Here is a 25,260-nt window from a genome sequence, read left to right on the forward strand (position 1 = left end):
TTTAAGGCATAAAAAAAAAGTAGGTTTATGGCAAAAGTCACAACTAAGTTGAGGATTTGCTGATATGTTATTTCTTCTAGGGAGACGTTCTTACTTAGGTGGTTTGGTGCCATGGGCCTCTCTGGTGGTCTGGTGGACCTTGTGGGTCCCCTGTCTCAGAATAATATGGTGAAAGGCAACCTATTAAATGCATAGATGGCCAAAAGCAAACCAGCGATCCTGAAATGTAGTCATCAAAATGTTCTTCGACGGCGATGTGGAGTTACGCGTGCTTCCTACATGCCTTAAATAACGGGATCTAGCAGCAGGTCCTAAAGGACTGTAATTTTGAAGCCGTGATAAGCACAAATGGTATCTTGAGGCATGTGCAGCAGCTGGGTGGAAATGAAATTACTTCGTTTTTGTTGATGACAGTCGCTACCACTGCTAATGCAACCATGGCTTGTTGCCTACATTTGTAGCAGAAAGGAACGCTCAATTTCAGTTCAAGATTAGTGAAAATAAAGACGTCATTTTAAAAATCCAAATTTAGACCCTTCCGTTTTCCCCTGAGTAAAGACCTCCCAAGTCAAGGAGACAGGCTATGGGACTGCTTCCCCTGAGAAATTCTGTGGGCTGAAAGCGTGAGTCATTTTTGTGAAGGCGCGACAAAAGTTTCTACCAAGTGCCAGGTATTTTCTAGGGCATCTGGTGGGATCTTTTCAACAGTCTCGTCAGGCTCAGAGAGGTTGGGTGCTTCATCTGAGGCCACACAGCGTTAGCTGGCGGATCTTTTAGAGAACACATGTCTTCCCAAATCCAGAACCTTCCTTCTTTCCACTACATCCAGATTCTTAACTATGTGAATAGAAATCAGGGTCCAGTGGGTTCTTCAGGGATGGGAAGGTATTGGTGTGTGTGCGGGGGTGCTCGGAGTAGAAGGCTGCGGTTTCTCCGCATCATCTTAGCATTTTCCTCATTTCACAGACCTGCTTTATCTGAGCTCACTGGGTTAGCGAGAATGTTGGGCTGGGTGTGCTACAGCTTCAGGCATGGGGGCTGGGTCGAGGACTCATTTCCGGGCGTTTTATGAAGACTGGGCATTTCCTGGAAGTAGCAGCTTCTCTGCATTTCCACGTGACTTGGGATCAGATTCAAGTCCTGTTCTCCACCCCCCACCTGCAAGTAGTCTTCTTGGGAGAAGCGTGAGGAGGGCTTTGAATATCTTCCTCTTTAAAAAAAAAAATTATCTATTTATTTATTTGAAAGAGAGAATGAGAGAGAGAGAGGGTGAGAGGGGAGAAGATCAGAGGGAGAAGCCGACTCTCCATGGAGCTGGGAGCCCACTGTGGGACTCGATCCTGGGACTACAGGATCATGACCTGAGCTGAAGGCAGTAGCTTAACCAGCTGAGCCACGCAGGCATCCAGTATTTTCGTCTTCATCTCTGTTTTACTTTTCACCCAAACAGGGCTCCGCTTTGCACAAAATTGTAAGTGCCCTTAAACTTTTCCCATATCCCCAGTTCCTGAGGGGAGCCCTGGTAATTTTCATAAGTTAGACACTGTTCCGTGTCCTCCTGCCTTGTTCGTCTTGCATGGCTTTCTGCTATACGGACAGTCTTCAGATTCTTTTTGAACCCTGTATAATATTCCATTCTCCACACTGTCAGAGTTGACTTAACCACTCATTCATGAAGGCGTTTAGGCTGTTTCTTGTTTTTTCCCTATGACAGACAGTGCTGCAGAGAGAAGCCTCATGCTTATGTCCCTGCACACAGACTTGGACAACTTTTTTTTTTTTTCAAGATTTTATTTTTTTGAGATAGAACAAGAGTGAGAGAGAGAGAATGAAAGTGCAAGAGTGGGGCTCGATCCCAGGATCCTGGGACCATGACCCGAGCTGAAGGCAGATAGTTAACCAACGGAGCCACCCAGGCGCCCCGACTTGAACAACTTCTTAGGAAAATATATAGTAATTGGATTGCTGCATCTGGGTATTGTGTGATTTTAAGAAAGGGGCTGCTATCCCGTTGCCTTCCAGAAAAGAGCTGGGTCACCCCTCCGACCACCTGCACGGTGTAACTGTGATTCTCCTGCCCACAATTTCTGCTTTGGCAGCCCCCTCCCCTGCCTGGATGAGCGTGTGCTCTAGGCCAGACCATTCTCCTCTTAGGTGTGTGTGCGAAAGCTTCTCTCGCTTCTCCCTTTGGTCTTGGAGCCACCCCTCCTTCCAGGTCCTCTACAGACTCCCACTCTGACCCTCCCACTCACCTGGCTTCCAGTGGGGGGTCCTGGGACTGCTGAGCACCCCTCCCTCCTTCCCAGGGAAGTTTCCGTTGCAGACCCCTAGCCCTCATGAGGAAGAGAGTGGGAATACTGGTCTGAAAGCTGAATGCAAGGACCTGTGGGTGGTGTCTCCTAGAAGGGTGAGGAACCACATGTTGAGCCCTTGGGAGGATGTTATTCAGAGGACGTGACTGGGTTTTATTCTGCTTGGTTCACCTACTCAGACCACTGAGGCTCTGAAGGGCACACAGTCTGTAAGTGATGGAGATGGGACGTAATCTGGATCTGCCTAATCTTAGATCCCATGCTCTGTGCTCTGTTTCCCTTGTCTTTGCCCTTCCTTCTTCCTTTCTTCCTCTCTCACCCTCTCTTTCTCTCTGCCCCCACTCTCTCAAAATAATGGCGTAATGAGGATGCTTCCCCTTTGTGGAGCACTTGCTCTGTTCAGTCTTTCACACGTATTAATTCATTTCTTGTCTCAGCAATGCTATGAACTGGGGATTTTTACTAGCCCTATTCCACAGATGGGAAAACCAAGGCATGGAGGAGAAGTTAAATATTAATGTCTGTGGTGACAAATACAGCCACTCAAAAGGAAATTCGAAGGCACGGGCAGCAAACTCCCCAGATGAGGGTAACGGGGGATCATACCTGAGTATCCTAGGTGGTCAGTGACTTCTTCACTAAGGTTGGATAAAGACCTCAGCCCTGTTTTATTTATTTATTTATTTAAGATTTTATTTATTTATTTGATAGGCAGAGATCACAAGTAGGCAGAGAGGCAGGCAGAGAGAGAGAGGAGGAAGCAGGCTCCCCACGGAGCAGAGAGCCCGATGTGGGGCTCAATCCCAGGACCCTGGGATCATGACCTGAGCCGAAGGCAGAGGCTTTAACCCACTGAGCCACCCAGGTGCTCCCTTAGCCCTGTCTTAAAGATGGAAACCCAGAAGTTCAGTCTAAGTGACTACTCAGCTCTTCTAGCTTTCGAATTAGGGAATTCAAAGACATATACATTAGGTTGAAGTATTTCAAAATGCCATGTGAAGAGGGGTTCTTCATGGGAGATGATCATTTGGTTTTCGGCATGCACATAGAACTGTTCATAAGCCTACTTGCCTAATGTATAAGGCATGAAAAATTAGTGCGTGAATCTGTGTGTCTGTCATATTCGGTGCATTCGGGTATAATTGGATCACGGTGCTCATCAAAGACTCCTTTGTTTCTTATCCTGTGATACATTTCTGGTGGATTCTTTGACCCTTTGGTTCCGCCTGCGGGGGGGATCTGTATCAGGGCACTAATCAATGTTATTACCCATCTTCTCTCTTTCAGTAAAGAATATCCCGTGGTTCCAAGGAGCACAGTAAGACAAAAAGTAGCCTCCAACCACAGTCCTTTCAGCAGTGAGCCTCGAGCTCTCTCTGCCTCATCCAACTTGGGGTCCCAGTACCAGTGCGAGAATGGTGTGTCTGGCCCCTCCCAGGACCTCCTGCCCCCACCCAACCCATACCCACTGCCCCAGGAGCACGGTCAGATTTACCATTGCACCAAGAGGAAAGGTGAGTGTGACGACCTTTTTCTGTGTTTCCTTCTTTTCCTCGGGGGAAAAAAGTACACTTATGTATTTGAAAAATGTAAGCAATATAAAAATACATGGAAATTGTAAGAAATTCAAACTGTTCAGTAAAAGTAAAGGATCTTCCTTTGACATGTCTCCTTCAGTTCTGGGGCCCCTTCCTTGGGGAAAACCGTTCAGTCCTGTTTAATGCGTTCACACGTATGCACATGTGTGCATGTGTGCAGAGACACATAAAAATAGTTGTTTCTGCTTTTAACAGTTGATATTAGACTGTTTTGCAACTTGGGTTCTGAAGCTCAAGAATACATTGTAGATGATCTTTCCATGAACGTAGAGCTGCCTCGTGCTTTTTTTTAGTTGCTGAAGAGAAAGCGGAGTTTGTGTTCACTCCCACGAGTGGGCAAAGGTGGCTGATTCTCGAATTTCTGGGTGTATTATAAGCTAGGCTGCAGGAAGCCTTCTTGTAGTTGGATGTGCTTTGGTTTATGTGCTAGGGTTTCTCTTAGGTGGGTGCATTCTGAGCTCTTCTCTCCTTTCCAGATCAAAAACAAAATCAAAGAAAAAAAATGGAAAAGAAAATCCCAGCCGATCTTTTCTCTCTTGCATTTTGTCTTTAAGTTTAGTTAAAATTCCGTCTGAGACCCTTCATTGTCCTCTTTGCCAAATGAGTATGGGTGGCTTTTCCTAAGTCATCTGAGTCGAGGGCTGTAACACCAAAGGACATTTCTGGTGGCACATTTTTTGAGCTAGAGTCGAAGCAGATGCAGTTGAGTTCGGCTTGATAGAACAGTCACTTGTGTGAACAGCAGACCGGCACGGGGAGGACAGCGTGGGCGACAGGGCCCGACGGCACAGGCTCAGGTCTCAACTCTGCCACCAGCTTCTTGGGTGACCTCAGCCAGTCGTCCTGGCCTCTCTGTGCCTCATTTTCCCACCTTGTCAACAGTGCTTGAGTTCCCGAGAGCACCTGATACCCAGCCAGCGCCCAGCATTTGTCAGGTCTGATTGTGGGAGGGGCGGGTACGGCTCCAGGAAGAGCCTCCACAGAGGAAGAGCGGGCTGTTTCTGAGTGACGTTTTGAGAAAGCAGATATGGGGGGCGGGCAGGGACCACGTACAATGGGGATGAATCCCACCTTTGCCATTTGCAGATTTTTATGATTAGGGGCAAATTCCTTAACTGCTCTAAGCCTTTTTTTTTTTTTTTTTTTTTTTTTTTCTAATCTGTAGATTTGGTCTCATGATTGCACCTGTGCCTTAGGCATGGTGTGAAGATGTCATGAAAGGGTGCTTGCCATAGTTAGCACAGGGTTGACCCAATAATCAGTTTGGGTCATGGTTTGCTCCGGCAGGCCCAAATCTTAGTCTTTAAATAAGAGTGGCCTGTCATACCTCCCAGCCTCCGTGGCCAGCTCGATGCCTTTAGAAGTCCTGTGCCCAGTGTCTGAAACAGTGACCGCTTCTTCCTTCTCTCCTCCCCTCCCTTCATCCCTCCTAGCCCTTGTCTTCCTCTTCTTCCTCCTCTTCCTCCTCCTCCTCCTCCTTCTCCCTCTTCTTCTTCATCTTTGTCTTTATTTTCTAAGTCAGCTCATAAGAACTGATGGACACGGATCCTGCGGCAGTCTTCTCGGGGCTGAGGTTACTTGAGGAAAGTAACACAGTCTGACCATTTGACATTTACCCATCTCCCATTTTGAAGGAGGGAAGGGCTGTCCTTGGTTCAAGCCTGGGACTGGGAGCTGACCCAGGGGAGGCTGAGTTTCCAGACCTAACCTGAAGCCTATCCAAGCTCCTTGAATCTTGACGTTCTGAACAATATTATCACCTCCACAGGCCCCCTGGCCCAGCTCCCAGCGTGTCTACTGCTGCCTGGGCTGGAGACCAGAGGCCTGCAAACATGCCCGCCTCTTCAGGCAGGAGCCAGGGGTTAAGGATGTCCCCTGGGGCCGAGGTACCTGCATGAAGTTTCTGGTCTATGTCCCATTGAAGGGAAGCCCTGCCTAGGTTCTGTGCCCCAGCCTTTCAACAACACTACTGATTAGGTGCTATTATTCACCCACTTTACAAACAGGGAAACTGAGGCTCAGAAAGCAAAAATCATGGGCTGTTGGTTCCCGAAGGTAGAATTTGAACCCATGCCTCATCTGCAGGCTCTGCCTGAGCTCCGAGTCCCATTGTAGACGGACCTCGTTACCTTTGCTTATCAGCCATAATCCCACAAACGCCATCTTTCACTAGAGACTGGTCTGGAGACTAAGTCAAATGTACTGCTTAAGAGCTCACCAGGTTTGAATTAGGGAGTTCCATCAGTTAAATTCAGGCCAGCCCAAAAGAAGGGAAGGAAGAAGTTAAAAAGCATCCAGGTGCTTTTTAAGTCTCAGCATTTACAGCAGCATCTTTGCAAAGGTTTCCTCCTAGAAGGTGGTGTGAGGTGACTTTAGGGGGTGAACTCTTCGGATGGCAGGATCCTCAGGTGAGCTCAGGGTCAGCTTGAGGCCGCCACTGGGGACACCGGACTCGGTGGCCGGTCTGCTGCGGGACATCCCGGCAGTTGAGGCTTTCCAGAAATGTGGCCATGGACAAACTGCTCGCATTCTCGGCCTCAGTTCTCTTTGCTGTAAAATGAGGATCTCAGCAGCACCTCCCCTGTAGGGTCATGATGAGATGGGAACCAGGGGGTCCATGCAAAGCCCCAGAACAGTGTCCGACCCCGAAGTGCCCAGCGCACGTTATCCGGCCACTGCTCTGCCCTTAGGAAGCTCACGGTTGCAGGCGGGTCAGATGTATAATTACATATGGTGATGCGACTGCTTGATTATGTGGGTGATCTGAGGGTATGGAGGAGATAGGGAGCTTGCTGATGCCTATGGTGCGGGGAGGGGGAGGCAGGAACGGGGGATCCCGGAAGATTTAAGCCAGGATCTGCAGAGCGGGACCCGGATGGCAATACAGGGGAGATGGCTGAGGATCCAGGCAGAGAGAAGGGTATGGGTGCAGCCTCTGAGAAGACGGGGAGCCAGCCCCCCACGGGGGAGCAGACACAAGGGCAGTGTGGCTGAAACGCAATGAAGGGAAGGGGAGGCAGATGAGCTACAGAAAAAGGCAGGAGCCAGCGCCCTGCTAGCCCTTGTAAGCCATTTTAAGGACTTTAGATAAAAAAAAAAAAAAAAAGATTATTTATTAGAGAGAGAGAGAAAGTTCACATGAGCTGGGGGAGGAGCAGGGGGGAAAGGACCAGCAGACGCCGTGCTGAGCAGGGAGCCCAATGCGGGGCTCGATCCTAGGACCCTGAGATCATGACCTGAGCCAAAACCAAGCATCGGAGAGTCAAACGACTGAGCTACCCAGTTAGATTTTATCCTAACACCAACAGGCGGCCCTCGGAGGGGTTTCAACCCGTGAGGGACATGATGAGGTTTCTGTTTGGAAGCAGGCATTTTGCTGTGCTGGGTGGGTGGGTGCGTGGGGTGGGGGTTAGGGGGGACGAAGATGGGCTCCAGAGCTCTGCTGAGAGGCTGTCGCAGGCTGCGAGGCGGGAAATGATGGCGCTCAGCCCTGGGTGTGGTGCCGGGGGCTGGAGGTGTGGGTACAATCAGTCCCCAGGGCCCATTGCCCGTAACAAGGAGAAGAATGGCCCCTTTCCACAGAGGCGGAAACTGAGGCTGAGAGGGACTGAGTGATTTGTCCTGAGTGGTCCTGCCCGGGGTTCAAGCCACGGTCCGTGCATTCGGGGTGCCTGGGGTGTGCACCGTGCGGGAACCCTTTCACCTTGTCACAAACCTCTGTCCGTCCCTCCTCCCTCCGCCCCCAAAAGGGCGCTCCCAGGGACAGGGAACGTTCTGTCCCGGTGCCTCAGAGATGACAAAAAGCAATTCATCATCAGCCTCCATTGTAAGGTGATAAAGAATCAGCAAGGTTTCCTTCCAGTTTGGGATTCCCGGGAAGTGATGGCTCCATGGGTGGCTTCCCCCCTCCCCCCCCCGCCCCTCTTGGGGCCCCTGCCTGCCCCACTATCTGACTTCCCCTCATTGTCTGTCTCCTTTCCAAGGAGCCCAGGAGGCAGGCCCAGTGAAATGTCAAAGGGCCAGGCAAGCCGGAGGGCTTCTCGTGTTTGGACCCGGCTGTCTCCAAACTATCTCTCCGTATGGAGGGAACCCAAAGAGCCGGGAAGGTCTTTTATCAATGCCACTCAATCAGATCCAGGACCCCGGGTCCTGGGAGAGCACTCATCTGTCTTTCTTTCCTCCTCCGTCCCTGATAACCGCCCCATACCCCCCCAACCTTAGAAATCCAGAGGCAACCCAAATAAAGATTTGAACAAAGCCATCTACTGCCCTGGCTATTCAAAAGGAAGTCAGGGGAGTGGGAGAGGAAGGGGGTTCTGTGGGGTGCGTTTTGTCAGTGCTGGGTGCTTTTTAGAGCAATTTCACATTGTTTTCTTCACTGGATCCTCATTCCAGCCCCTGAGCTGGGGCGGGGGTGTCTTCCATCCCCAATTTGCGGGCGTATAACGGGGGACCAAGAGGTTGGATTGGCTTCCTAAGGTCGTGTGGCTGGTGAGTGGCAGATCTGGGATGCCTTCGTGGAATAAATATTGGTTGAGCATCTCCTTTGTCCCGGATACTGTCCCAAGTGCATGGGATAAAGGGACAGCAAGGGGGCGAAGGCTCCTGCTCTCTCCAAACTTGTGTTCTCATCGAGGGGACAGATAATAAGGAAATAAATAAATGTCATGATTTTCAGTTGGTGGTTCAGTGAGAGTTGGACCCGAGTCTTTTGATTCCCCATTCAGGATCTTCTCACAATACTGATTCAGTCTGGCCCACTTTGAGCTAAAATCTAACACTACAGAGATGCACACGCCCTTCATGCATCCTTCTGTCCATCCATGCATCTAACCATCCATCCACCCATCAGGTCAAGGTTACCATCTTTTCCTCTTTTCTGGAAAGTGAGTTTCACGAAAGCCGAAAGGCTAGACTGTCCTTCAGAAAGAGCTGTGACTGTGACTGGGTGCTGTGACCCAGAAGGCCCGAATCATAGTTCCACTTCTGACTTTGCCAAAGGTCATCCAACCAAGGAATGGTAGTTCAACAGGATTTTTTATCCGAATGAACCCAGTCGGCAAGCGAAATGACCCATTTGGGAATAGTGACAATATTTGCTTAATGGGATGAGCAATATAAAAGCAGCCTTGTGAATTTTCCTGCTCTGGGATCTCCCCAGGCACCTTCAAGCCCTGGACAGTCCCCAGAGCCATCTGTCTGATCTTCTAAGAGGGAACAGAGAGGAGACCCATGTTACTCGGACAGATAAGATCTGCATACTTATCATCTCCATTCCTGCAAGAAATTAAAGAATTATCCCCCTACTTAGTCAAGCACTAAGATTGGGATATGGTGCAGTGATCTACCCAAGGCCACATAGCCAAGGAGAACCAGAGATAGGCCCTAAAATCTGTGCTCTGGATTGATCATTAAAGCCATTCATCCAGAATCAGAAACCACTAGAAAAATGCAAGAGGCCAGGATATTTCCCAGTGCTATGCGGTGCTCAGAATCAGGAAGAGCTTTCCTGGTATTCAACAGACTCAGTTGGGTTCAGGACAGGTGGAATGTAATGGACCACTCTTACTACACACCTTTCCGGGACTGAACTGTGGGCCCGTCTCATGGAAGACTTGATGCTTGACTACCCGTTCCCCAACTGTGGAAGGTAAACACGGCTCGGCTGGGAAAGAGAGCTTTGCTGTTGACCGGTTATCGGGCTCCCAGTAAAGAGAAAGGAACCGAAACCGTGACCAAAACAAACACAGGGATTCCATCCCAACCATTGATCACCACCGACCTGAAATTTGGATCCATGCTTTGGAATTTCTTTACAACGTGATGAGGTCCAAGAGGAATTTGAGAACACTCGGGACCCGCTTTCATGAATAAGCCAGACTTTTGCTTTTCTTAGGACTCTGCATCAGATCTTTGGGTTATTAAAGACTGGAATGTGTAATTTTACGATTTTCCAAAATGTGCTCCGGCCTTTTTCATATTATTCTTCCTTTTTTCGCTTGTAACAAATCTGGAAGGGGATCAGAAACTCGGGAATGGTTCATTTGCCTTGTTTTTTTTCTCTTGCCAAGGGTACCCTGCAGCTGTACTCTTGATTATTGAAAAGGGGAAACGCCCTGGTTAAATGGAAAACCCAAAGGTTATGATCCTAGCAACAATGGAAACATTCAGATTTATGGATCCGGGGCGTGGGGGGGGGGTTGTTGTGTGTGGGGGGGGTGGATGGGTTGGAAGGAAGCACGGAAGCACGAGGTGACTGAGGGTGGAGGTGGGGAGGACAGAAAAAGTCGAGCGTAGCAACATCTTCAGGACACCAAAGACAAATGCCCTGTTGAAAGGTGGAAAAAGTGGCTACCAGCTCATCTGGCTATCTTCACACATCTGGACGGTTGGCATGATGTGTTTAAAGCACCTGGAAGAGAGGCTGCATTTTTGGCTTTTATTCTGGACAAATGTTTGGTCGTCCTGTGGGGCCCAGATGTGTCCCAGAAAGATTCTTGCTGAAAATAAACACGCTCGCTGGGAGGTGGGTACAGTCCCAGCCTAGATGGGTTTACATGGGGTCAGAGTCTTCACCCACCTGTGGGTGTCACTCTGGGCGTGATGCCCATGGAAGGATTCCACGGAACCCAAACCCAAGCTCTCCTACTTGAGTTGGGGCGCTGTTTTAAAATCTGGTGCAAAACCAAAGGACTCACTGTGGGGCGAAGCTTTATATGCAAGGCCCACCTCCCCTTCACCGCCTATCAGCCTCCTGCCACGTCACTGCTCAGGGTGAGATGGAGAGGGTCCCCCCTTCCCACCTCCAAGTGCACTGAGCTGGACCTTGGCTCATTATTGACCGCCCTGGGTCCAGTACCTGGCACCTGGGAGCAGCTCAGTACATCTCTGTTGGAGAACTAGGTGAGTGGCATTCGGTGTGAGAAATCGAGAGAGCTAGAAGCAAGGTGCCATTGGTAAGGAAAGCAGACTTGGCTTGGATTCCAGTCCACGCTCCTTTCTAGTTCCGTGACCTTGGGAAGGTCACTTCTCTGAGTTCGGTTTCTGCCTCTGTGACAGGCCACCTGGAGGAATTGCTGTGACTCTGTCCGTCCGTCTGTTGCACAGATACTCAGTGCGTGCCCTTCTGTGTAGCCTGGTCTCAAAGAGCAGAGACTCCTGCCTAATTCGATGACTTGAATTCTGCCTCAGTAGGAGCTCAGTACATAATAAGGATGATCTTCTCCTCTTAGTCCCATGTCCTGCCCCCAGGCCACTGACCATCACCGCAGAGGTACAGGAGGGCCCAGTGTTTCCTTTTCTTCACTCCCCGCCCCCCAACAACAGACCTTCGCACGCATGTATTGATTCGAAAGAGACTGGGAGAGGAGGACAGAAAAATCTCCAGGTTGGGGAATAAAATTCCAGCAAAGGAATGAATCTGTGGGACATTTACACCTTGCTGGAAACTCTTAAGATGGCTTCCCTGAAGGAAACACCTGGAGGCGTGTTACTCAGTATCAGGTCTGCCGAGAGACTGACTGGTGGTGTTTCCCTTGCAGCAAGAGCTGCTTTTGTTGACAGATATCAGGAGATTTACGGGCTTGATTTATTGAATTCTTAGCGGCCCAGTGAGGTAAGTATTATTGACTTGGATTCAGACATGCTGAGCGCAGGTCTCAGGGTGGAGGCCTGTGGCTGCGCACAGATAGGAAGTAGGAGAACCAGACTGAAACCCAGATGCGTCTACACTTCTTAACTTAGGGTCTGGATTTGAGGGGATCCCTGAGCTCCCAAAAGTGCATGCAAAGCTGGGCTGGGCACATGGATGGTTTTTAAAACGTTGTGTTTCGTTGTGTTATTTTGGAGAGAGCCCAGCCCTTCCTGAAGGAGGCAGTGACCCCGACTAGTTACGGAAGACTGTCTTTCAGGGACGGAATGATCTTCACGGCCCTGTACCGGGGACTCGCTGGTGTCTGGGAGAAGGGAAGTGACTTTTTCAATAAAGAAATGGTGACCTGTTAAGTTGTACCAGCTCTAAGAGATATTAACCAGGACTTGCCGACACAGGCATCAGGGAAGGATCTGGGGACTTGCCTGAGCTCCCGTCCATCTGTGCACTGTCCCTCTGTCCTTCCGTCTGTTGCACAGATACTCAGTGCGTGCCCTTGTGTGTAGCCTGGTCTCGAAGAGCAGGGACTCCTGCCTAATTCGATGACTTGAATTCTGACACCCCCCCCAACCCCGATCCATTGTTTAGCAGCTGCGTAACTCAGACCTTGGGCAAGTCGCATGACTTCTCTGGTCTTCTGTTTTGTGATCTGCAAAGTGGGGACCCTCACAGAGCCCACCCCATGGGGTTGCTGGGCCGGCTGTCTGGGGTCCCTTCCGGAGAGCGCTTCGGACAGCACCAGGCAGAGTAAACGCCATTTGTGTGCCTTCATACTGTAATCGTGGACGGTATTATTCTTGCTTTGGTTCCTAGGTATGTTCTGGATTCTGGGGGATACCGTGGTGGGGAGCACAGACCATGTCCCGCCTTCGTGGAATGTGCACACCAGGGCAGAGGGAAGAGAGCAGGCATCTTTACGTACTGGGTGTTGTCTGCTCCCGAGCCCTGGCCTTGGTGCTCAGTCTGTGTTCCAGCATCCCTTTGTCAGCACGTCCCTCTGTAGCCTCCTTTTCGTGCTAGAGATGAAACGGAGCTCAGGAAGGTCAAAGTCTTCGCTCAAAGTCTCCACTGTTACTGATCAGAATGGGGGCTAGTCCCCCCGACCCCCACCTGGGGAAGGGGTCCTTGAGTCCGTGGCCACGTCCGCCTCTAGCCCCGGCCTCACTGGTCTCTATCCTCCTGTCTCTGCAGATGAAGAATGTTCCACCACGGACCATCCCTACAAGAAGCCCTACATGGAGACGTCGCCCAGCGAGGAGGACCCCTTCTACCGGGCCGGCTACCCCCAGCAGCAGGGCCTGAGCGCCTCCTACAGGACAGAGTCAGCACAGCGGCAGGCCTGCATGTACGCCAGCGCCCCGCCCCCCAGCGAGCCGGTGCCCAGCCTGGAGGACCTCAGCTGCAACACATGGCCCAGCGTGCCTTCCTACAGCAGCTGCACGGTGGCCACGGTGCAGCCCATGGACAGGCTCCCCTACCAGCACTTCTCGGCCCACTTCGCCTCGGGGCCCCTGGTCCCCCGGCTGGCTGGCATGGCCAACCACGGCTCCCCACAGCTCGGAGAGGGGATGTTCCAGCACCAGACCTCCGTGGCCCACCAGCCTGTGGTCAGGCAGTGTGGGCCGCAGACTGGCCTGCCATCGCCCGGCGGCCTGCAGCCCTCCGAGTTCCTCTATTCTCACGGCGTGCCACGGACCCTGTCCCCGCACCAGTATCACTCGGTGCATGGGGTTGGTATGGTGCCCGAGTGGAGTGAGAACAGCTAAAGCGAGACCTGCTTCCTCGCAGACAGTGGCTAGAGAGAGAGAAGAGAGAGAGAGGGAGGGAGAGACAGTAGCAGAGAGAAACCCCACGGACGACAGTTTTCATTTCCTTGTTCAAGTCTTCACCCATGAGAGCGCTGATCTAATCAGCCGCTGGAAACCACAATTCAAATAATGTGACTTTGTTTTTCCGTCTCAAAACCAACCGAGACGAGATGAGCCCCCACCGCTGCCCCCACCCCACCCAGCCCCATGACCACCGCACTCATTGGCCGGCCATGTTCACACCACCTCCGGATGTCCTCCGTGATTCCTTCTTTCGGTCTCCAGAAAGCCTTGCCTTATCGAGTGTTTTAGCCGAATGGTGTAGTTGGAGTCCTCCCTGTCTTGGTGTTAATGTTGACATTGTTATATAATAAATAATAATATATTTTTTTTCCTTTCAATTTTCTTAATGGGACCCAGTCCCTTATTTCGGGGGAGGTCTGAGGCAAGTGTGTTTCAAAATATGTACTTGTGGGGATCCCCCCACAAATATACCACCCCTGAAACCTAAATTTTGCCACCCTGCCCTTGACTAAGTAATGACTACCTCTACCATGTGATGTTCCTGAAAAGGTTCCCCAGGTCCCGGCTTTTGTCCGATTTTTTCCTCCGTTGCCCATCATCTTGGGGCCCAGCGTGGCCCTCTCCTAACGCTGACCACCTTCTGGCCTCCTATCTCCCTCGGCCCTCCCGTCTTCCCAGCTCTGTGTCTTTCCAGCCGTCTGTCGCTAAAACGTGGCCTATAGCTTCCCGACCGGAAAGCTTGCTTTGAAAAACTTGAAAAGCCCTGGTTTACATGTGGGCAGAACTGTGATAAAGCAAGAAGCAACCTCTGTGCTGACAAGCATTGCGAAGAGGCCAAAATAAATATTGGTCCTGATAAAACACAAAGCCAGCCCAAGCTTCCAGACTTCCATCACTAGCGACCCGCCCCGGATGCCAGGCAAAGCCCAATGTTCCTACAGAAGAGGCCAGACCTGCTTGCTGATTGGTTCTCCCCAAAGAAGTCACACCGACACCAGATGCCGACACCAAACTGTGGTTATTGAAAGCAGAAAACAGTATAAAAAAAAAAATAAGCGTGTAAGTAAAACGTTATTGCAGGGTTCTTCAGAGGTAATATTTTACTGGTACTATTTATTTATAAATAGGAGTTCTAATTAAGTAATAACATGAAATGAAATCCAGCATGGGAGCTGGCCAAGAGCTTTTAATTTTATTAATACTCAAAACCAAGTTTGCGTTTTCTTTATTTTTTTTTCGAATGTGCTTTGCTTTCTTGATTAAAAAAAAATTTTTTTTTAAACCGACCCTAATAAAGAGAACAGGGTAATATGTGAGGCTAAGTATGTCCCAGTACGTGTGAGTGTGTAAGTATGTTTGTACGTGAGTGTCTTCATGCGATTATGTCTTTTTATGTTGCTAAGGGGTGGGGTGAGAATTAAGTACTCGTTTCGTATATTTGTGTGCCAATTAATGCCTAATAAATACCATGTGCTTAAAAAAGTACAAGGGACTTGAATACCCTTCTTTTCCCCTGTCCTTTTTACCGACCGAATAGAGGAGAAGTTAGTTGGAGGACGTGGGAAGAAGTTGTCTTGCGGGTGTAATTTTGACCCCATCTTCTTTCTTCTGCTGGTTTCAGGGAATATTTGGAATCCTGTACTTGAGTGTAATGGAGCTGAATATGTTTCTCTCCTGGCTTATATCCCTGGGATGGAGTTATTTTCTTTCATTGGATTTATGACAGTGTTAAAAAAGCAAGATCATCAGGAATCTCACCTGACCAAAAATATTGGTCAGATTTTCTATAACGCCTAGTACTTGATTTCCTGAAGGATCTGTTTCTTTAAATTGGTTGCAGAAATCAAGTGTTTTGGAGGTCCCCATGAAGCAACCATTGGGACCTTCGATGGCTATTTATTTAAAACCCCCAAATTTAAGATTTGTGAGTTTGTCCTGTATGATACATATAAGGCAGGGCACAGCAGCAGAATTGTAAGTAAATTCATGCCGATGTTTTGAAAAGTTTTTGTGATTTCAATGCCCGCACCTTTGAAATGATCAAGAACCATCAGATATGACACATCCCCTTGAAACAGGAATAAGTGGATAGTTGATTACAAATTATTCATTGAATCAGGTCCTCCTGGAAGCTTTCCTAGGCAAAGCACTCCCAAGACATGTAAGTTAATGATCAAGAAATGACAATTCAACTTCTTGTAGGTACAGTGGAGAAACTAGGTCAATGACATCCTTGTTCCCACAGAGAATGAATTAGTAAAATTTCACTGAATAAATTCTGACTGTACCCTAAGTAAGCATTTGTTCTGATGGATTAAGGGGAAAAAAGGTTGCACTTGAAAAAATTACCTTCCAAAACTCATTTACCAATGATACAAGGTAGCCAGTCTTATTTTTTCACAAGAACATCAGAAGAATACTGAGTTAGCACCCCTCAGGCACAGCGATCAAACAGTTGTTACCAATGGAACATCACTAAAAACGTGCTCACCGCAAATTTCATAGGCCAGAGAAGGGACTTTTTTTTTTTTTTTTTGAGAAGGGACATCTTGTTCCATCACAGATGGTCGGTCACTTCTTCGGGTTTCAAACAATGGTTACAAATTGACTGAATTGAACCTACCACTGAATTGGTAGGTTTAAGGATGTCACATGCAAATATTCATGTAGTTTATTACTGTTTAGGTGTCAAAAACCATGGTGTAAATTGTTATATTCCTATAGTATATTTAGTGAATGTTTCTTCTGGACTGGACATGTGTAAATGCTGAGGACACAGTAGTGAACAAGGTGAGAGAGGTTGTATCCTTCTGGAGTGTATGGTTTAGTGAGAGAAACAGCCTTTAGGTAACCTGTGTCATCAGTGGATTGCAAAGGCAAGAAGACCAATGAAGGCAGCATGCATGATGTCATAAAGGGACAAGACAAGGAGTCCTAACTTGATCTGGGGGAGGTGTCTTCTGAATTGAGCCCTGAAGGTTGGGTAGGAATTAGCCAGATGAAAAGTTGGGAGGAAAAGCATTTCAGGCAGAGGGGATAGCTTGTGCAAAGGTCCTGAGGCAGAAATGGTGTTGAAGGAATGAGCTGTAGGGTTCAGGAATGGGCAGTAATTACCTACTTTGCGTTCACTCATTTATTCAAGAAGCATGCGTTAAGGTCCCACACTGTGTGGTAGACACTCTGACTTGATGAGCACCTACTAATTGTGTAGGCTCTTTTCCAGTTAGTTCCCATGACTGCAGAGTACAGTCTGGATCTGTGAGCTGGTAGGCTTCTTCGTACCTGAGAGAGGAGAGTTAGAGCTCTTCCTGGCTTCCTGGTGCAACACTGAGCAACTGGGACTCAAAGTTAGGGGATCACCAGGAGGATGACTGGAACTTTCAGAGACTCAGATCATTAGTATTCTGGAGCTCAGAGAGGTTGGGAGCACCCCCAACATCACACAGCTGGTGTGCGGCAGAGCTCAGCATGGAACCTCAGTTTGCCCAAGATTTAGCTTCCTTGTCCATTAAAAGGAGATAGTGTGTCTGCTTCAAAGTCCTTTGAAGTTTAAGTGAATAATATCTGTAGAAATGTACCATAAAGGACCTACCACAGCACATGTTCCATGAATGCCTGGAAAGACAGACTTATCAGTGAAAAACAAGTTAAGCCTAACTTGTATGCATTAACTTAGCAAATGCATAGTCAAGTAATCATGATGCCTATTGCTAATGAGAAAATAAGCCCCAGAAACTGCTGCCTGGAATGAAAATAGATACACCTTTTAAGAGGAGAATTTGGCAAAAGATACCAAAAGCCTCAAAATTGTACTCATCGGTTCATTTGGTAATTCCACTTGGAGGAATCGGTCCTAAGGAAATAATCAGGGATGTGCATCATACTAATTTTCTGGGAAGTTCATCATGATTTTTAAAATCATACAAAACTGGAGACAGCCTAATTATCCACTAATATGGTGCTAGTTAAATAAATTAGTGTCAATCCATGCAATGGAATACCACATGGCTTGTTAAAAAATACATTTGTGAAGCCAATTGGAAAAGGATATTTAAGATACATTGTAGCTAAAAGAAGCTGATTACAAGTCATGTGCATGGCAGCTTCTCAGTCTTACTGAATGCAACTGCATTCATTCCAGCTTGCAGGGCAAAAAAAACCCCAGTTTAGTTTGTGGAACATAATCATAACAGTGGCAGGACTGTGAGTGTTTACATGTTCTTTGTGGTTTGGGGTATTTCTCAATTTTTTTAAATGAAGATGAGTTATCTTTATAATTAGGAGTAGAATTAGTCAAATAAAATCTAGTGTATGCCTCGGCCATTGTCAAATCGGGTTTGTGAGGAAGGTGGGGTTCCCTGGGTCAACTTGGAGAATGAAGGGATTCAGATCCAATCAGAAGGGCCATTGGCCTGGAGAGTGACAGAGCTGGGTACCGGCACCAGTCAGCCGACTGCTAATTGTGGAACATTCTCCATGCGAAACAAGGAGACACCAGCTGCTTCTCTGTTTTCACTTTTGGGATTGCCCCTTGCTGGCTTGCTCCTTTTGGTGGGTGAAGCTATCATCCTGGGGTGGACTCTGATTCTCCTGTTAACAAATCCAACATACACAGGTACGTGCACATGCACACAGACTCACAAATACGCATATACAGACACACACAGACACACAACACACAGGCACACACACACAATGTACACATATATAATCACACAGAGACACACCCACGTGCAAACACACACACAACAAATGCACATACACACATACTTGCTGGCTCAGGTGGTTTTAAGAATCTCCCCTTTGTTCTCTACCTGACCCGGCTTATAAAATTCACTTTGTCACTTACAGCTTCAGTGATCTTGTGCAAGTCACTTACCCTCTTGGCCCCTCCATGAAATCATCTATTGAAAGAGGATAATAAGAGTACCTCCCCCTCCCCGCCCTGGGGCAGGGGGATGTTATAGGGGGCACACAGTGAGAGAGTGAGTGTAAATTTCTGAACACAGTGCCCGGTCTACGGCAGTAACTGTTGGTCAATAAGATGATGAATTAGTATTAATTATTTTTTAAAAGGTTTTATTTATTTACTTGACAGAGAAAAATCACAAGCAGGCAGAGGGAGAGGAAGGGAAGCAGGCTCCCCACTGAGCAGAGAGCCCGATGCGGGACTCGATCCTAGGACCCTGAGATCATGACCTGAGCCGAAGGCAGAGGCTTAACCCACAGCCATTCAGGCGCCCCAATATTAATTATTATTGCTATTCATCTCTCCCCTGATCCCCCTTTTTCCCCCCTCCCTCCTTTGCTGGTTGGGAAATTGGCCCCTGTGATCCGCTATTATTTTTATAATGGACCTCAGCTCAGCGAGGGTTAGGAAAACATCCCCATCATCGTCATCACCATCCTCATCCCTTTGAACAATAATTAAAACACAGCTTTTCCACATAGGCACCATCTCCAGGATGATTACAATAGCTAGCTTTGTAAGTGACTACCAGCCGTGGATCCTCTGTGGCAAGCAAGAGGGGTCAGAAATTTCTACATCCCCAAAAGGCTGACAATCTGGCACTGTCTCTTTTCTTTTCTTTTTTTTTAATATTTAAATTTTTTATTTTTTATAAACATATGTTTTTATCCCCAGGGGTACAGGTCTGTGAATCACCAGGTTTACACACTTCACAGCACTCACCAAAGCACATACCCTCCCCAATGTCCATAACCCCACCCCCTTCTCCCAAACCCCCTCCCCCCAGCAACCCTCAGTTTGTTTTGTGAGATTAAGAGTCACTTATGGTTTGTCTCCCTCCCAATCCCATCTTGTTTCATTTATTCTTCTCCTACCCACTTAAGCCCCCATGTTGCATCACCACTTCCTCATATCAGGGAGATCATATGATAGTTGTCTTTCTCTGCTTGACTTATTTCGCTAAGGGTGTGGTATATATACACAATGGAATACTATGCAGCCATCAAAAGAAATGAAATCTTGCCATTTGCGACAACATGGATGGAACTAGAGCGTATCATGCTTGGCACTGTCTCTTTTCTGACCTCAGAATGCCGCCTTCTACCTCTTAAAAAAGCAGTCACGCATGCGAATCCTGACAAATGTGTAACTTTACATTCCTGGAGCGGCACGCGCTGCGCACTGGGAGCAGCCCGGAGAGCAGGTGGAGACGCTTCTTGGCCGAGCTTTAATGTTTGGCCAACGTCCCCTACTTTTGTCATTACAAGCAGCAGAAGTGCTAAAGAGCATCTTTCATTCCCTGACTGTACACCATTCGCTGGCCCCCGTGCCAAGCAACCTACACAGTCCCTTTCTTGGGAGGTAGGAACCAGTCTTAATCCCGCTTTATAGATGAGCAAGCACCCAAGCAGAGAGTGTCTGTGTCGTGTCCGAGGTGACTCTGCTTGTGAGTGGCTTGGCCACTGTTATGTGCTGCTGGCTCCTGGATGTGAGGAAGAGATCCGTGTCATCTCTGCCCTTCCCTGTGGGCCCGGAGAGAAGAGGAGGGACAGGGTAGCTGGTGTGTGCCAGGGAAACGTCTGGACCTTCAGGAGGTTGTGCGATTTTGCACCTGGAAGCTGGGCAACGCCTGTTGCCTTCCTGATCTCGGACGCCCCGCTAACCCCTGGTGCACGAGCTACTTACTCACTTCCCGGAGCCTCTGTCTCCACGTCTGAGAAATGGAGGGTAAGATCTGCCTCTCAGGCCTAGGACAGGGATTACATGGGAGCCATAATGGGATGTGCTCTGCAGGCAGCTGGCCGTCTGCACATTTAATAAACAGAGGCCTAAAGATGGATCTCAGCTCAGCCCTGACGTCTGCCAGGAGGGCTTTGCTGTACCCGAGATGAGTCAGGAGAGCTTTTCTTCTTCCCGAACATTCGCCGCGGTTCACCCTTCTTACTGGCGGAACTGCGCATCTTCTCTCCTGGGGTCGTGAGAGCGGGAATGTTCCAGCGTTGCCTGCTTGTATTTTCATTTCGAAGCTGTTCCCCAAAGATGGGGTGAATGCGTTCATAAGTATAGCCCAAGAGATGCTCTCCTCAGCGAGCAGGGCTCCACGAGAAGTCAAGCACTCCGTGGCCAGGTGACTTAAGGCGTTTGCATCCTCTTTGGCCGCCTCAGATTTGAGGCGTAAAGGGGGACATTTCAGTGCGCGCTGGCAGCCCCAGACCGCAAGCATCCAGCCCTGGTCTTGAGCCACAGCGAGCGCTCCGAAATGGTCCACCGCAAAGCCTCCGAGGCAGGTGTCAATCACCGTTTAGTGTCGCGCATGCGCCAAATGAGGCGCTAGGTGGTCTTGCTGTTGAATCCACCTAGCGGTTCTGCGCATCGGGGCCAAGTTCAGCTGAGCTCGGCTGGGCTCCAGGGCCGGCGATCGGCTGGTGATGGGCTGCGGACAGGTGGATCTAGGAGGCCTTTGCATGGGACGACTTAGTTCTGCCCCACGTGGCTTCTCATCCTCCCTGGGGCCCTGTATCACACTGATGTTAAGACCAGTCTGAGTGGGTAGGGAACTCATAGACACGTCTTTCCTTAAGGGGTTTTCTCAGCCCGTCTTAAGAGCTGAGGAAGTAAGAGACATGGAGAACTATAGTGTGAGATTTAATGCAGGGGATTAGCTCATGTGGTTGTGGGGGCTGATCGGTGAGTCGGAAATCCCGGAGGGCAGACCATTAGGAAGGGCAGTGCCTCGCGGTCTGCTTGGCTGCAGGAACAAAACTCCACAGACGGGACAACTAACCAATAGAAATTTATTTCCTCACAGTGCTGGCAGCGGGGAAGTCCAAGATCAAGGTGGTTTCTGAGGAGAGCTCTCTTTCTGGCTTGTGGATGGCCACCTTCCGCTGTGTCCTCACCTGGCCTTTCCTCTGTGCACATTCAAGGAGGGAGGGAAAGAGAGGGAGAGGGAGCTCTGGTGTCTCTCTGTCTTATAAGGACACCGGCCCTACTGGACAAGGCTCAGGAGTCAGGCCTGGGCACTCACAGCCGCTACTTACACCCACCAAAACCACTCACCACGAGGGAGAGATAAACCCAAGAAGAGGAGAAATGGATACAAAGAGGTCGAAAAATATTGAATACCCATCACACGAGGAATCCAGAATACAGTTCTGCACGGATGTTGGCCCCACTTCTGCCACTCAGTAGCCCCACAGCCTTGAGCACTGCCTCTCTCACCCAAACAGACCACCACTCCCGAATCCTTGTTCTAGGCTCTACATTGAGGAGACCCTAAAGTAAGAGAGTAGAGCTGCTGATCCAATAGCACCCCATCCCTTAGACCAGAGAGGAGGAGTGCTTGGCCCAAGAAAGGCTCATTGTCTCTGTCGCTGTCTCTGTCTCTATCTTTCCCAGAGAGAAAATTATTTTATTTTATTTATCTTATTATTTCTATTTCTATTTATTTTATTATTTCTATTTTTTAAACATGGGGCTTGAACTCACAACTCTGAGATCAAGACCGGAGCTGAGATCAAGAGTTGGACACTTGGGGCGCCTGGGAGGCTCAATGGGTTAGGCCTCTGCCTTCTGCTCAGGTTATGATCTCAGGGTCCTGGGATTGAGCCCGCATTGGGCTCTCTGCTTAGCAGGGAGTCTGCTTCCCCCCCCACCCCCACCTGCCTCTCTGCCTACTTGCCATCTCTCTCTTTGTCAAATAAATAAAATCTTAAAAAAAAAAAATCTGGACACTTAACTTACTGAGCCACCCAGATGCCCCACCAGAGAGAGAATCTTGAGCAGAGAATTAAATAGACTGATACTGCTAGTACTTACTCACTCTAGGCCCTGACTAAACTCTCTTTTAGTTCCTTCCACCTTGGTCCCCAAGATTCTTCCTTTCTTATAATTGTGGTTCTCCAATTTTCCTGTCACTTCCGTGAGTTCCCTTTCAAAGCTGACACCCACAGTTGTACAGACTGAGCATGGCACAACCCTCAGAGCATAGCCTTCATAATGACAGTCTACCTGAATGGTGCCTCTCAGAGTTGTGGCAGTGCACAACCTGCCTAACTGTTCATGGCAGCTCTGAACCATTAATACTCTCAATACATTCTTTTCTTTAAGATTGTGCCATAGCTGATAAAAATCTTGATATGGAAATCACTTAGAAATCTTCTTTTTCAGCCCCCTCCCTTCAGATAAGTCATGAGATAGTTGCAATATAGTGGGACTCCTACTGAAACACAATTCAGGTATTTTCAGGTTGACCTTTGTCCCTAAAACAAAAATCCAGAGAAGAAAAAAGTCAGCTATCACTAGGGAAGCTTGGGGCAAAACAGCTGACTTGGTTTTCTTAGTACCAATTGTATATACGGGTGAGACTTATTTTCGTGTTATGTTTATAGGCTTGAAGTAACTCAACCTGCTGGAAGCCCAGCCATTGGCCGTGGCCTTCTCCAGCTCTCTCTGCTACCTGCCTGCTTTCCCTAGAGAAAAATGCAGTGGAAGGAAAAGGGGAAAGAAAGAGAGGTCAGGAAAACTTTTACATTGCTCTAATTTCTGAAACATAAAAGCTATTCTTTTCGAGTAAATCCATTTTTTCCCTGTGGCATTAAGGACAGAGAAATTCCTATGAAAATAATTTGTCAAGTCCCGACTGATCAAAGATACATATGAAAGGACCCCACTTTTTTTCTTCCCAAAGCAAAAACCAGCCCCCATCGCAGCTCAGAATGAATTGGCAATTCATTTACTGACTGTCAGATAAAGTAGCACGATCCCCGTCACATCTTTAACTAGGACGGGACCAGAAGGAAGCAATTCCATGCCCACCGAGTGTACAAGCTGGGGGTATGTTAGTGATTAAGGGATCCTGGCCTGGGGGAGGCAGAGAGATATGACTCAGATTTACAAATGTACCATAAATCTCCCTCTTTTATTCAAAATGTGTGTTTTATAGTCGTTTCCTGGCCAATTGCTGCCTTGAATAAATATATAACATATCTGGACTTAGCTTTTGGGCCTGGAGCTGGGATTTGTCTGGAGGGCCAAGTATTCTTGATATTTCCAAGAGCTAGCAAAAAGCGAATAATGAAGCTCGCCTTTCTTCCTGACTCACCAGCCGCATTCTACGTGGAAAATACAAGTTGAACTTGGTGCTAATTGGGCCAACAGAGAACGAGCAATGCCCGGTCTGTTGAGCTAATGTCTTGGATCCTTCAAATAGGCCCGCTGTTCTACCTTCTTGCCAGGCGCCCCTCCACCGGCACCCACCAATGGGGCTGTAGCCTCTGCGGTCATTACACTGGGTCCCCCGACTTGCAACCCATAGAGTCAAGGCTGCCCCTTGCAGAGGTGGGAAAGCCAGAAGACCAATGACCTTATCCACTCTTTCTCTCCTCTTGCCATCAAACTCAGTTGAGTTTAGACCCAGCCCCAGAGAGTTCCCAGAGCCCTGTGGGTTGAGGGCTGATTGTGTGCTGAACCTTCTATGGGGTGATCAGACACAGCCCCCAAACTTGCTTTGGAGGAGTTACAGGATTTCTGACACAGCCCTGGTTATAGGGGAGCCAATGGAAGCTCCAAGAGGTGGTCACTCATCCAAGGCTTCATTGCTGAACCTTCCACCTTCTCCATTCACGATGCTAGGTGTTCACCAAGTGCCCAACTTCAAAGCCAAAACGTCAAGGTCCCTGCCTTCTAACGTATCTCGGGCCTCTGTGACATTAAATGTCTTGTGTCTGGATTCCCGAGAGTTAGCTCAGGGCCTGGCAGGAAGTGGGTGCTCAGAGATTTTCTGCCAAATTCCCCCAACTCCCCACAGGCTGGCTGATCTAAGTTGGAGAGAATGTTAATCTTGATAGATGTGCAGAGGTCAACGAATACTCTCTTATTTCTCAGAGAAAGTTGGGCATAAGAACACTCAGGGGTCGGAGAAGGTATCTGGGGGTAGGAAGGGCTCCTTCTCGCATGCTCTTCATGTTACAAGGTCAAGACAGAAGCCTGGTGCTGAGTGAGGCTCCAAGGATGGGATTGAGCGTGGAGGCGGGGACTCTACCTGGGGCAGAGCTGAACGGGGCTGCCTGGGAGGCACTTGTCTGCCACTTTTCTGCCTTGCCAGACCTGGAGAGTTTCATCAGCTTCCTACACTTTCATTTCTTCACCTGTAAAATATGGATAACCAGATTGTTTGTGCATTAAAAGGAGAAGGAAGGCTCTCTTTGCACAGCGCCAAACATATAAAAAGCACTCGGAAAACAGTGCTGATTAAGCCGATCTAGGGGCAGAGCTGAGGTCCTCCCCCTCCTGTCTCTCTGTTACCTGGTTCCATAAAGAATCTCGGGCTGCAATATACATGCAATTCACAGATGACAATTAGTAAGGCGATAAAGCCAAGCATCATGAGCACAAATCAATAGACTCTATTTGGTCCCACGTGGCAGACTGTGTTTTCCCGAAGCGACCCCAGCAACAATTTTATCCCTCATTGTCTTCTGGAATCGTGACGCTTCTCCCATCCAGAGATGGAGTCTGACTTTCCTCTTGATTATGAGCAGGACCTGGTGGTGGGGTGGATGCTCCCTAGCACTGAGGGCAGAGTTAAAAATAGGTAGGGTCAAGGGTGGGGGTTGGTGAGTGACCTCCTCAGGCAGAAAACCTCCCGAGGCGAGGTCATGAAGAGTGAGACCACTTCTGCCTTACTTGCCCCTGCCCTGGGACGCTCACTCTTGAGCCCCAGTCACCATGCTGTGAAGACGCCTAAACTAGCCCCCAGGGAGAGTCCCCAGGGAGCGGTCCACATGGAGGGAAGCTGACTCCCGCCTCCAGCCTGCCGGCACTCCACCAGACACGTGAACAAAGAGCCTGCAGGTCATTCTGCTTCCGGCTCCTGACATGGGGGTGCCGTCTCTGT

At 48.8% G+C, this 25,260-nt stretch overlaps 1 protein-coding gene across 4 annotated transcripts in view; it reads left to right on the plus strand.

Moving 5' to 3' along the window:
* TBX5 (T-box transcription factor 5) overlaps positions 1–25,260 on the plus strand; it is a 62,916-nt gene that overhangs the window by 32,600 nt on the left and 5,056 nt on the right. For 3 of the 4 annotated variants that reach the window (XM_032309609.1, XM_032309610.1, XM_032309608.1), the window contains 2 exons: positions 3,600–3,826; positions 12,753–14,878. In XM_032309609.1, coding sequence (XP_032165500.1) covers positions 3,600–3,826; positions 12,753–13,327 — 802 coding nt within the window. In that variant the 3' untranslated portion in view covers positions 13,328–14,878. Of the gene's footprint in view, positions 1–3,599; positions 3,827–12,752; positions 14,879–25,260 lie in introns of those variants that run through there. The other variant, XR_004277921.1, reaches the window with a different exon arrangement.

The sequence above is a fragment of the Mustela erminea genome, chromosome 13 (assembly GCF_009829155.1).
Source record: "Mustela erminea isolate mMusErm1 chromosome 13, mMusErm1.Pri, whole genome shotgun sequence".
In the NCBI taxonomy this organism is placed as follows: Eukaryota; Metazoa; Chordata; class Mammalia; order Carnivora; family Mustelidae; genus Mustela; species Mustela erminea.